Consider the following 12,083-nt stretch of genomic DNA (forward strand, 5'->3'; position numbering starts at 1 on the left):
CCAGAGACCTTCGTAAACTTTTGTTCTTAGATCATATGTTACAATGTGCGGCGAAGCACCCCAGCCCCAACCCATCCGTCGTTCAAATCAAAAATCCAATATCCCTATGGGCTAATCTAGCCCATGACCATGCCCTTGAGGCCGGCCATGTCGCCCTCCTTGGCGGCAATTTCGAAGTATCCGTAGATGATGGTTACGGCAAGGAGAATACCAGTACCGCTGCCGAGAGCACCGAGAAGGTCGCTGCCGACGGACAGAGCTCCAATGCAGGCACCACCAAAGGCAGCCGCGGTAGGAATGACGCGCTTGAGCTCCTTGTACATAGACTCCTCACGGTGACCAGCCATGACCAGACCCTGCTCTTTGAGCTGCTTAGCGACATCGCGGGGAGACGAGCCGGAAACCTCGATCCAGGTCTTGGAGAAGACAGCGCAAGCGACGAGCATGTATACGATGAAGATGGCGGTCTTCAGGGGGTCGGAGAGAGCCTCGGTGATGCTGAGAGGGGGAGACCTGGAGCGAGTTAGTGACTGGTACTGTAGCTGAACGATGACTAGACATACATGTAGTAGGCGACACCGGAGGTAGCGAAAAGCTGAGCGGAACCCTCCTTGGGCTCCCAGACACCGAGAAGCTTGACGAGGAGGTTGTCGGAGAAACGGTTGTAGAGCATCTGGCTGATCAAGAAGACGTTGGAGGACAGAGCCGACTGCAGCATGATGGGCATGTTGGAGGTGTAGAACAGGCGGACGGGGTATGAGCCACGGACACCACGCTGGCGGGCGGACTTGACGGGGATCTCAACGCGGAAGCCCTGGAGGTAGATGACAGCACCGAAAACGATGACGGTGGAGATCAGGTTCATGACGTTGGGGAGGTTCTGGCGGTAGAAAGCCTCCTTGAGCGCAACAGTCTTGTTGGGCCAGGTGAAGAGCAGGTGTACAAGGGCGATGAGAGCACCCTCGAACTCAGGACCGCGACCAGTGTTGATGGTGGTGGGCGAGAAAGCCTTCCACATAATGGACTCGCAAATGTTGGTGGCAATGAAGAGCGAGATACCGCTGCCGAGACCGTAGCCCTTCTGGAGGAGCTCGTCGAGGAGGATAACGATCAGACCAGCGATCATCAGCTGAATGACGAGGAGAACGCAGATACCGGCACCGAGGTCGGATGGCTGTCCGTAGAGACCCGAGATGACATAGACGACGGCCTGACCGAAAGACAGGAGAATAGCGAGGAGCTTCTGCGCGGTCTGGTAGAGCTCGCGATCAGACTTGAGGTCGAGGTTGACGTCGATGAGGTGGGTTCCCGCGAGGAGCTGGAAAACCATGCCGGAGGTGATGATGGGGGTGATACCCAGTTCCATCAGCGTTCCTCTGTTACTCGCCATCATCATACGGAGCCAGTATAGCGGGTCGGAGGTATCAGACGACACGATTCCGTAGAGCGGCATCTGGCTCATGACGAGGAAGACGAGGAGGGTGAGACCGGTCCATACCAGGCGGTTGTTGAAAGGAACCTTGCTCTCTGGCAGCTGAATTTCAGGCACCAGAGGCACAAAAGGCTTGACGAGATCGAGGAACCGTACTACGTGCAACCGTTAGCTGTGGTGTTCGTCCGCGCCGTAATTAATTCCTCGCAGGTGTTGCGCGCACGCCTCGCCGCGCCATTGACGGGTGGGGTGGAGACTTACGGCCGCTCATGATTGCGAACTATGGCCCAGAGACAAGAAAGAAGACAACGAGAAGGTGAAGAAGGTGGTTGCGAACAGCCAGTTGATGGAAGATGGAGAGGGGGTTTGCTTCATGAGCTTTCGCAACGTGTCGCTGGGGAAATTACCCGTGCGCGCGCTAGCCGTAGCTCCGTCCCTGAGCTATCGCGAATCTCCCACCAAACTCCCAAGAGGCCACGCTGTTCTGATATTTGTGGGGTTTGACCTTTCACCATTCGGGTTTCGCGTTCGAGTCAGGAATTGGCAGATGTCATTGTGTTCGCAGTCTTGCCTTCACGTCGCGGCCTTTGCATGCATTCATCAACATCACCGCGGAGCGCGATCCTTGAACAACGAGCACGATAGGAACCGACTGCCATTCACAGCTTTGTCCAAATAGAAGAACACTCATCAGCTGCATATATGTGTGGGGCCTTCCTACTGTCATATAATCCGTGAAATTCATCGGGAGACCGCCTCACATCAACCAAGACCTGACCGAAGCTGCCCTTCTACCTATTACTCATTCCTTCATCGCCATCTTCTTTTCCATGTCTAGTTTGATGGTATACCTTCTTTCTCCCTAATCTTGGCCTCCAGCTCCTTCAGCTCCTGCCTCCGCTCTTCTAGATATCTTTCTAGCCTCTTGTCTTCTTCTTCTGCTTCCTCTATCTGTATTTGCAACGCCTTGATGTAGTCGCGCTTTTCTTGGGCGCTGCTTTTTGGCATCTCTTCTGGCATTTCTACGTAGTTGAAGTCTGGTCGAGCCGATGGGTTTGGAGAGTTGGACTAGGTCGAGGTCTTTCTTAAAAGGTTGGCTAATAAGAGAAGATTATGCAGGCGACGTGGGGTAGAGTGTATTACGAAGAACAAAGGGTGACTGATTGTGTCACAAGAGCCGGTCATTTTATGGACTGTTTTCCAAGGCTGTACAGCAGGTCCCAGCGCGATTTCCCGTTATGACATAGAACAAACAAGCACCAACAACTTCCATCGCTACTCCCGCCTAACCCTGACACTTGCACTGCTTTCCAAAACCTGACCGACTTCCGGGAACAACAATCGCCTGCCTGATAGACCGCCCCAAAGGTACGACCATATCATCATTCCATCAGTACAACGCACGTCGGACGACCAAACACCTACAAAACGCGACCGGATCAGTCTCAAACCCCATCATGTCCAGCACGTCCCAAACTGATGAGAAAGCCGATCAAGACGAATTGCAAAACCCTGAAAAGTCAGATGGCAGCTCACCAGTCGATACTGAGACTGCTTCGGAGCAAACGTGCACAGATCACAACTCCCAAAACAATTCTCAGGGATCCCGCTTCCTCCCGTCCTCTCCCCACCCACCAGCCGAAGGCCAGACCGAGGAATCCATGGCGCCTACATCAGCTGATGAGGGTGGTTTCCACTCCCAAAGGCCAGATGACAACGGCCTCTCCGGTGTTCAGGGCGTTTCCAGCAAGCATGACTCTGCCGGAAGTCCAGCGGGAAGTCCCCTTGGTCAAGGGCATATGGAGAGTACGCAAGAGTGGCTATCCGCAGTCTGCGGGCTGTTCAGTCCGGACAATCCTGTATCTGCAGCGATACCATCCGCGACTACTCCATCAACAGAGGACGCGACGCATGAGGCCACAACACAAGACGATTTCCTGGAGTGGGTCAAAACAAGCTTGGAGCTAGACAAAAAGGAGACGCCTTTTGTCGCAATTTATGTGTGTTTGCGAAGAATGCATGATGCAATAGCTCTCCTTGTTTCCGACGGCCAACGTGCTGGCGAAGCGATTGCTGAGGTCAAGACCGCTGTCGAGAGCATCAGCCAACAAATTGCTAAGCTACAAAAAGCACAGCTCGATGTTAAAGAACATGAGGGAGCTTCTGAGGCCGCCTTCATGGAGCTGACCATTCAGCTGCACGATGAGGAGGCGGCGTTGCGGACCCAAGAACGCGACGCCGAGAAATTGTGCTACGAGGTCATGAAGACGGTTTACGCGCCACTGCAAACACTGATTGCTGAACTAAAGGAACAATTCGACTTGAAGCTTGCTCAACTCTCTAAGTTGAAGGACAAAGAAATCTCCGATCTGCGCATCGACAAGCTCTTCACGCATGAGACTCTGAGTATAACCAAGAGTCGTCTCGACACCGCCCGGTATGAAGCCAAGACACTGGACCACCGGCTTATCACTGCTTTGAAGCAGGTATTGGACCCCGCAGCGAGAATTCAGGAGCTTGAGCAGCAGATTGCGAGGTTAGAGAAAGAGAACGCAGATCTCAAGACGTCCAAGGAGACCACGGAGAGACCTGCAAAGACCTAGCCAGGCTAAATTGAATGGATAAGAAGAAAGCAGAGGTTGCATCGCTGGACGCCAAGCTTGAACAAGCTCGACGACGTCTGGGGAACTCTGAACAGGTAACATTATACGATGTACCTTAGCCTGTGCATGCGGATACTGGGAGGTTTCAGCCTTGGGTTGTTGGTATCGGTGTAAATTGTTTGATTAGCGGAGAGACTACAAAGCCGCACCGAAGGGGGTAGGTTAAGTGCCAAATCGCTATGTACATGCCATAGAGCGCTTTTCATATCTAGTTTTAGCAACATGACGCCATTGTAAACACCAAAAGTTTACTTCTTCTTCCCTTTCGTCTTCTTCTGCTTGATCGTGAACTCCACCGCTGGCTGTAACTTCTTTATGTCTGCCTCGAGTACCTTCAGCTTCTTCTCCAACTCATCGCTCTCCGCTTTCAGTGACTCGTCTTCCTTGTTGATCTTCTCGACCTCGGCTTTCAGTCCATCAATCTTCGTGTTCTTCTCAACGCTCAGCCTGTTGAACCTCTGCTCCGGTGTCTCCTCTTCCAGCTCCCGCACTTTGTCGCGCAAAGCACCTACCTCTTCATTGTGCTTCGTATCCTTTCGAGTGAAGTGTTGACCGAGTTTCGCGCATTGAGGACATGAGCGCGGGTTCATTCGATCTTGGCAACAATTGAGTATACGGCCAATGGAAGTGCAAAATGCGCAGTCTGTGTCGGTCTTGATGTCGGTCAGTTCGCTGCTAGATTGAGACGCATATGGACTGACCTGAGAAATTGCAGTGGTAGGGTAGTGGTCATCGGGCTTGACGGTGTCATGTTGCTCATCATTAAGAGACGGTGTAGCGATGGGTTGGGAACTAAAACGTTCAAGTCTTGCTACTGTACCTTGTGAAGATCTGGTCGTCTTTGTGTCCAGACTTTCCGAGGAAGGCAACATCGCTGATAGATCGTAATATAGCTGCGGGTCATAAGCAGATGTAGGGTTGGTGTGACGTGCTTGAATTTTATCTTAGTAAGAAATGTCCAGCGCTAGTGACGTTGATATCAATGAAGGTAATGGTGTCTTAACATGTGACACAAGTCTTGAGCTCCACCTCTATAGATGCACGTACCAATTCTACTTATCCTGTTCCTGAAAGGTCAGAGCTTTGATCTCGTGTTGCCTGATTGCGTTGTTCTACAACAAACCCCGCTGGAACCAACCTTAACTTCTCGCGACTGCGCCCTCCCGCCTGACACATCATCAAACGCGCTCAGCTCCCACCTCCATAGGATCGCCCGGTCACAGACGAATCTAACTACGTGTCTCGCCAGCCTTGAATACCCCCGCAACAACTCACACCAATCCTCCGAGTCCTCAGCAGACTATTCGCGAGCTAGAAGGTCAACATGAGCGTTTGGCCCTCTATGGATCAGCCGCGTGCGCCTTTCGGGAAGTATGAAGTCCACTTTGACGATCTCGAGCAAAAAACGGACGGAAAGATCTCCGCGGAACTCAGCAATCTGAAGAACATTCTTATTGCGCTACCTAACAAGTTCAACGATGCGGCCAACGCCATAACAACAGCCAGTGCTCACAAGGCACGCTCGAAAATGCAATTGGAGCAACTGGATGATTTAGGCCATCTTATGCCGGAAATGGTTCATGACACAGCTTTCAGACAACACCTGAAGAACGAATCCGAACGAGATTTCCATGAGTTCATGGACATACGGAAGCAATGGGACACTATGGCTTACGACACAAGAGACGGGATCGCGGAAAGGGTGTTGTTATTGCTGGAGGCGATCATTGAAAATGCGTCGACTGAAGCAGAGAAGGTTCTTCAACAGAAGTTGAAAGAAGCGAGAAACGAACTCAGCGAATTGGGATCAGCATCTGCCGCTATGATCCAAGGACTACTGAGCGAAAGAGAAGAAACAGCACGAGAGGTAGCAAAGGATAAGGCCACCATCGCCAAGAACGAAAAAGCCTGGAGACAGGAGTATGAAGAGATCAAGAAAGAGTCCAAGAGAGACCTACAACAGCGGGTTGAAGAACGCGTACGTGACGAGAAAGTCAAACTCGCCGATCGTCTGGGCAAAGCAGAGGCTAAAGCTTCCCGTTACGCTAAGGTTCTTGAGGAGAAGGAAGCTTTGGAAGCAAGAGCTTTGCAAGAAAGCCGGGAGAAAGCGCTGCTCAAGCAAGCGAAGCTAGAGTGGGAACAGAAGTATAAGGAACGAGATGACGAGGCAAAGGCTGTGCAACAAGGCTACGACCAACTCAGCAACGACATCCAAGCTCTCCAAACAGAGAATGCGGTACTCCACGCAGATCACGACGAGTTGAAGAAGGAACACGAACCACTACCCGAAGAACACAAGCCCAACACTGAGCAACGCCAAATTGACCTACTTGCGATTACACATCCAGACGTCTCACCGACGACAGCGTCCGATCGACAAGCCGCGGAGCTTCAGCATCTAGACGGCCTCGTAGCCATCTGGCAGACCGCTCTCGAGAATGCGACTGCGGAGATGAATGAATCAGTTGGCAGGAAGGAGGCGCTCGAGGTAAAGATTCGAGAAGCCGAGAAGCAGCTGGAAAAGTTGAAGCCCGCTCCCACGCAGCAGTCTTCTCGCGGATCGAACGTGAAGAGCAGGCCCGAGGGCGCGCGCAAGAAGGAGCAAGCTGCTGTCAACGAGAAAGCAGTTGATGGTGACGTACTACAACCATCCGTCAATACACCTGGAGGGCTTCCCAAAGTTCGTGTGGCAGCGGAAGCTTTCCCTGCCCTGAGCTCTCCAGCGGTACCCCAAACTATCCCGTCGACCACCTGGAAGAGCCTTCGTCTCGTCGGCATCCCGAAAGAAGATACTGGAAGCGCTCGGAAGAAGTCTGGCTAAGCTCTGGAGCGAAAGCTACGTGTTGCGGGAGATTGGTAGAGATTGGGGTAGGCGCATCATATGGGTTTGCTGTCTGGCAACGTCGTAACTCTTCACGAGCTTGTATAGTGTGATATCAAGAGACAACAACATTGGAAACTCGTTCAGACATGCATATGTAGTGTTGTGCGCATACGCTTAGCTGTCGCTTTGAAGTTGCTCTTGCGCAGACCTCGAGATGCAGCCCGCCCGGGCGCGACTTCCAGGGGATTCGAGTCTAGTCGTTTCTTGGTCTAGCTGTATCGCATCCCTGTTCGCTCCCGAAGTCACCGAACGCGACTTTGGAAGCAGCCATCGCGTCCAAGCACTTTCGTCGCCAGACTTCTTACAGGCTTCTAGAACTTCCACAAGAACGAAGAAAGCCTCCCCAGATCTTATCGGCTATGGAAGCTTCGGAAGATCGCATCACAGAAAAAGTGCAGTCGCTCAGCGATCTGGAGCTTGCCGTTCTCATCTGCTTGGTCGCGGATCAACATTGCATCATCGAAGCGGAAAGGCAACTGACCCGTGACGTGCTGGAGGAACTGAAGCTCGTGAGTTGCACTCCACTTTGACATGCCTTGCATACTGATAAAAATAGGCCGCTACCAATGTTTTCGGACTTACATGGGCTGTACTGGAATGCACCGAGCATACCACGTTGGACGACTTCGGAAGCGGAATCCTCGTGAGAGGAGAAGAGAACGACTACTTCGGCAGCAAGTCTGGGCGTGGTAGAGGAGAGGTAGCTTATGCTCGTTTAGACTAATTTGCCAGCGACTAACGTCTAGCCAGTTTTCGTCCATCTCAGTATCACCTGGGAAGCCTGGCGGACATACATCGAGGTCATCCAAACCGTTCAGTCCATTGGACAACCAACGCATCGCGAACATTGTTATCGCAAGAAACCTCAACAGGGCGAACCCGCAGGTTCAGATTCAGGCCTTGGAGGTGCATCCACCGTCTTTTCTGCTCGAGCATAACTAATGATAGACAGCTAATACGAGGCAAGCGGAACTTCACGAGGACAGCAGTACACGCGGCTCCAAAACCGTTCCTATTCATCGCTTTGAATGCTTCAGATACACCGCGATTAACCATGCATCTGGTAGGTCTACCCACAATCCAGATGCAAACTCTAACAATGCTACAGAATGATCAGTTCTTCATCTCACACAAGCATCAAGCAGACGATGGACTACCAAATCTTGAAGAGCTACATGAGAAGAATCATGCATCAGACGACGGCGCATCAATGTCATCCGTAGTTCGCACGCCGCCATTCCAACCGGGAAAGCATAAGCCGCAACAAGCATTATTCCTACCTGATGTATGTCGACTGTAGTATACCTGCTCTGTACTAATATGAACAGGACCTCGAGACCTTGACGAAGCTGGTGTCGCAAGTCAGGATCAGCTCTGAAGTAAGAGCCTATTTGTACAACATTATCGTGTTCATGCGACTGCATCGGGCAGTTGCAGGAGGCATCTCTGCGTTGGCCACAAGACACTTCAACACGCTGGCACAGTGAGTGGTCCACAATCTCATCAAGATGGTACTGACGGCAGTAGTACGCTCGCCCCACTTCACGGCCTCGATTACATTTCACCGTCCATGATCGCCCTTGCTGCTCGCAAGATATACCCACATCGCATCGTCATTACTGCACCAGAGAACGAGCGCAGCATGCAATGGGGCAGCTCGCTCGAGGCAGTCAAGGCTGTCCTTGAAGGTGTCACGGTTGAGGATGTCATCGAGGAAGTGCTAGAATCAGTGGAAGTTCCGCTGTAGCATCCTTTGTCAGCAAAACTACCACCACGAAAATGATGGTGGTTGAGCAAAAGGCATGAGTAAGGACGCCGGCGGCTGATCTCATCGGCGTTGCGCGGACATGATTGGAAGCAAGCGGGGCCGGGCGAGCCTGCCCCTCGGAAAGTGGGCCGAGAACCGCAGTACTGTCGACCTTCGACATTACGCACGCGCTACAGCGAGGCTACAAAAGGGCAGCCGTGTCTCTTGGCCCTTTCAATCGCAGGACTATTTGCGCACTTCAGCCATGGCGACGAGTTATTTCGATCAGCTGAGCCCAGGCGTTCAGGAAGCAATCGAGGTACCTATGCACCCCCCAAACGTCATAACGACGCGTTGAAGCTAACTTCCTCATGGAGAGCGAGCTTGGAGACCAAGACACCAAGAATATCACCAAGGTGACCAGCCATGACGATGCGCTAGAAGTACCTACTCCACTGCACCCATCCTCCATGCGCTGACCAATAATCGCAGGTCGTCTTCGAAGGCGGATATAGCGGCCATCGTCGCAAAGCCTCGCTCGCTCCCCCACCCTCTGGCAAGATGACGTCCCGCCCCGAGAACGGTCGCCGTACCACCGCGTGTATCGTACACTCCCTGCTCGAAAAGCACGATGGCTTGCCCGTACAAGATCACTCCCAATCGCACGAAGGCCTCGCGCAGGAACGGCGCGTCGACAAAGACCCAGCCTCGGCGCGCTCGGAGCAGACGCAACATTCGCGGCTGTTGACCAAGAAGGAGCTGTCAGATATGGCATTTGGAATACGTGAGCTGTCCAAGAAGCTGTCACAGATCAGGCTGAAGCTGCATGTGAAGAACATCTTCATCCTCGGCAAAGCGCACGACGAGGCCTTGATCAAGAACTCGCGCGAGGTGACCGACTGGCTTCTGCGGAAGAGCTCGGAGCATACGGTGTATGTGCTAGTTTTGCCTAGCAACAGACACGATTAACGAGACATAGCTACGTCGAGCAGACGCTGGAGGACAACAAGATCTTCGACGCTGCTGGGCTGTTGGAGAACGAGGGGTTTCAAGGGCGGCTCAAATTCTGGACCAACGAGATGTGCGCTCAAAAGCCACAAACCTTTGACATTGTCCTCGCGGTAAGACATGTCATACTGCGGAGTCTTCAAGGCTAACGACAACACAGCTGGGTGGTGACGGCACAGTCTTGTATGCGTCATGGCTCTTCCAGCGCATCGTACCTCCAACGATTTCCTTCTCACTAGGCTCGCTCGGCTTCCTCACCAAATTCGATTTCGAACTATACCCGCAATCCCTATCTACCGCCTTCGCGGACGGTATCACCGTCAGCCTGCGTCTCCGCTTCGAAGCTACCGTCATGCGATCCCAACAACGGGACGGCGAGGGCCGCGATCTGGTCGAAGAACTGATCGGGGAGGAAATCGACGACCACCATACCCACTACTCCGATGGTACACATAACATCTTGAACGAGGTGGTCGTAGACCGGGGCCCAAACCCTACAATGTCGTCTATCGAGCTGTTCGGAGACGACGAGCATTTCACGACTGTGCAGGCTGACGGTATTTGCGTGTCTACGCCTACGGGCTCGACTGCGTACAACCTTGCGGCAGGTGGATCGCTCTGCCACCCCGACAACCCTGTGGTCCTCGTTACCGCCATCTGCGCACATACGCTCTCGTTCAGACCTATCATCCTTCCCGATACCATCGTACTCCGGTGCGGTGTACCATACGACGCGAGAACAAGTTCTTGGGCCAGCTTTGACGGCAGAGAAAGGGTCGAACTCAAGCCTGGCGACTACGTTACGATTAGCGCAAGTCGCTTCCCGTTCCCCAGCGTGCTGCCACTGAACAAGAGGAGAACGGATTGGATCGATAGTATCTCGAGGACTCTGCAGTGGAATAGCAGGCAAAAGCAGAAGGCGTTCAAGGAATGGAGTTCATAGAGCTGAGGCTATGCCTAACTAGATCTTCAGTGTAGGAATGTGCTGTCGCTTCCAACCACGCGTACGACTTCTTCCTACCGCATGCCCGGGCTAATGCTTTTATCATTTCTGGCATGTTCTTCTTAGTGAGAAAATAAGCAACTACCATAGCATTTCACTCCACATTTCTCTGTATTGTTGACTGGTGGTAGTTGCCCGAGCTGTATTAGATGCAGAGGACACGCTGTATACCCCACCGGCGAGCATCCGAGCGTCGGGAATTTCCGTGATTACCGGCATGCATATAATCCTCACTTCGAATGCAATAGCTGAGCTCAAACACATATCAAGCACACAATCGCCACAGCGGCGAGGATCTGGCATCCATCCGTCAATCATGGTATGGAGCTTGTAGGTAATCACTCTGCGAATTCATCATGCACTGACAACAAGCAGTGAGTGCGAGCGCTGCCAGCGTACCTTTGGTTTATACGGCGCACTCATTCAACACGAACGCGACTCCCCGAACCACCACAAGTGTTCAGAATGCGAATATGACGGCGCTACTTGGCAGGACTTGCTCACGCATTGCCGTCAAACGAATTGCCGCACTGTGTGCAAAGGCTGCGGCAACGGAAACGGAGGACACTGGGAATATGATTGCGACGAGTACTACGAACATCTTGACGAATGTAACGTGTGTTCATATTGCGAGCGGCACTTCGATACGCCAAGCCAGCTCCATCAAGTAGGCCGCGAAGCTTCATCTGAATAGGTGTGGTGTGCTGAGAAAACGCAGCACCGGATCTCGCATCGTATGCCACAGTATAAGTGTTATGAATGTAGCAATATGTTTAAGACCTATGGCGGCATGGTATGTTTCCTACCCATACTCACGCCAATTCGCTACTCACCATCACAGATCATCCATCTTGAACGCGGCACCTGCGGTGACATCGATCATACCGATCTGAACATGCTTGCAACTCAATGCCACAAATGGCCCTATCTTATATCCGACTACTGCTGTTATGATGATCTCCTTGACTACGGCCATGCGCAGTGTCATGCCAGTCCCTTCAGGTGTCCGACTTGCGGTGCGACAATGCCAAAGCTGTCGAGCCTGTTCCAGCACGTCGAATCGGATTCTTGTAAGCAGACGTTGCTTGATGGAGCTGTGGGAACGCTGAGGAGGTTTTTAAGAAGTCGGCTGGGCTGATCAGGTCGATGGAAAGAGTGAGCTGCTCATACAAGGACAACGCTGAACAAGTCTGCAGCGTGCAGCCTACAATGTGCCAAAAACAAGCAAGTAAGAGGAAGTAGCGTTGATGTAGACTTCACGGTGTTTAGCGCTGACCACGAATGGGGTGCAAGAACGGATTAGTAAAGACTACATTCCATTATGTATCGACAGGAGAGCGAAGGCA

The 12,083-nt window shown here is 52.4% G+C and overlaps 6 protein-coding genes across 6 annotated transcripts; 4 read left to right on the forward strand and 2 right to left on the reverse strand.

Annotated features, from left to right (window-relative positions):
• Nucleotides 1-116: 116 nt before the first annotated feature.
• Nucleotides 117-2,452, reverse strand: SEC61 (translocon subunit; the record flags this gene model as incomplete). Its single annotated transcript, XM_049379875.1, has 3 exons — nucleotides 117-513; nucleotides 564-1,587; nucleotides 2,284-2,452. 3 exons carry the CDS (start codon nucleotides 2,450-2,452, stop codon nucleotides 117-119), a joined length of 1,590 nt encoding a protein of 529 aa, XP_049230442.1.
• Nucleotides 2,453-2,889: 437 nt separating this feature from the next.
• Nucleotides 2,890-4,035, forward strand: J4E87_008285 (uncharacterized protein; the record flags this gene model as incomplete). Its single annotated transcript, XM_049379876.1, has 1 exon — nucleotides 2,890-4,035. The coding sequence occupies one exon, from the start codon at nucleotides 2,890-2,892 to the stop codon at nucleotides 4,033-4,035; it is 1,146 nt and encodes a 381-aa protein (XP_049230443.1).
• A 308-nt stretch (nucleotides 4,036-4,343) lies between these two features.
• On the reverse strand, nucleotides 4,344-4,967 carry J4E87_008286 (uncharacterized protein; the record flags this gene model as incomplete). Its single annotated transcript, XM_049379877.1, has 1 exon — nucleotides 4,344-4,967. One exon carries the CDS (start codon nucleotides 4,965-4,967, stop codon nucleotides 4,344-4,346), a length of 624 nt encoding a protein of 207 aa, XP_049230444.1.
• Nucleotides 4,968-5,419: 452 nt separating this feature from the next.
• On the forward strand, nucleotides 5,420-6,916 carry J4E87_008287 (uncharacterized protein; the record flags this gene model as incomplete). The annotated part of the gene is made up of 1 exon (XM_049379878.1): nucleotides 5,420-6,916. One exon carries the CDS (start codon nucleotides 5,420-5,422, stop codon nucleotides 6,914-6,916), a length of 1,497 nt encoding a protein of 498 aa, XP_049230445.1.
• Nucleotides 6,917-7,338: 422 nt separating this feature from the next.
• On the forward strand, nucleotides 7,339-8,726 carry J4E87_008288 (uncharacterized protein; the record flags this gene model as incomplete). The annotated part of the gene is made up of 7 exons (XM_049379879.1): nucleotides 7,339-7,488; nucleotides 7,536-7,679; nucleotides 7,730-7,885; nucleotides 7,932-8,042; nucleotides 8,088-8,264; nucleotides 8,308-8,462; nucleotides 8,507-8,726. The coding sequence occupies 7 exons, from the start codon at nucleotides 7,339-7,341 to the stop codon at nucleotides 8,724-8,726; spliced, it is 1,113 nt and encodes a 370-aa protein (XP_049230446.1).
• A 371-nt stretch (nucleotides 8,727-9,097) lies between these two features.
• On the forward strand, nucleotides 9,098-10,677 carry J4E87_008289 (uncharacterized protein; the record flags this gene model as incomplete). Its single annotated transcript, XM_049379880.1, has 4 exons — nucleotides 9,098-9,169; nucleotides 9,219-9,658; nucleotides 9,706-9,847; nucleotides 9,895-10,677. The coding sequence occupies 4 exons, from the start codon at nucleotides 9,098-9,100 to the stop codon at nucleotides 10,675-10,677; spliced, it is 1,437 nt and encodes a 478-aa protein (XP_049230447.1).
• Between the last annotated feature and the right edge of the window lie 1,406 nt (nucleotides 10,678-12,083).

Source organism: Alternaria ethzedia (genome assembly GCF_023757985.1).
Source record: "Alternaria ethzedia strain BMP 0044 chromosome Unknown scaffold_25, whole genome shotgun sequence".
NCBI lineage: Eukaryota > Fungi > Ascomycota > Dothideomycetes > Pleosporales > Pleosporaceae > Alternaria > Alternaria ethzedia.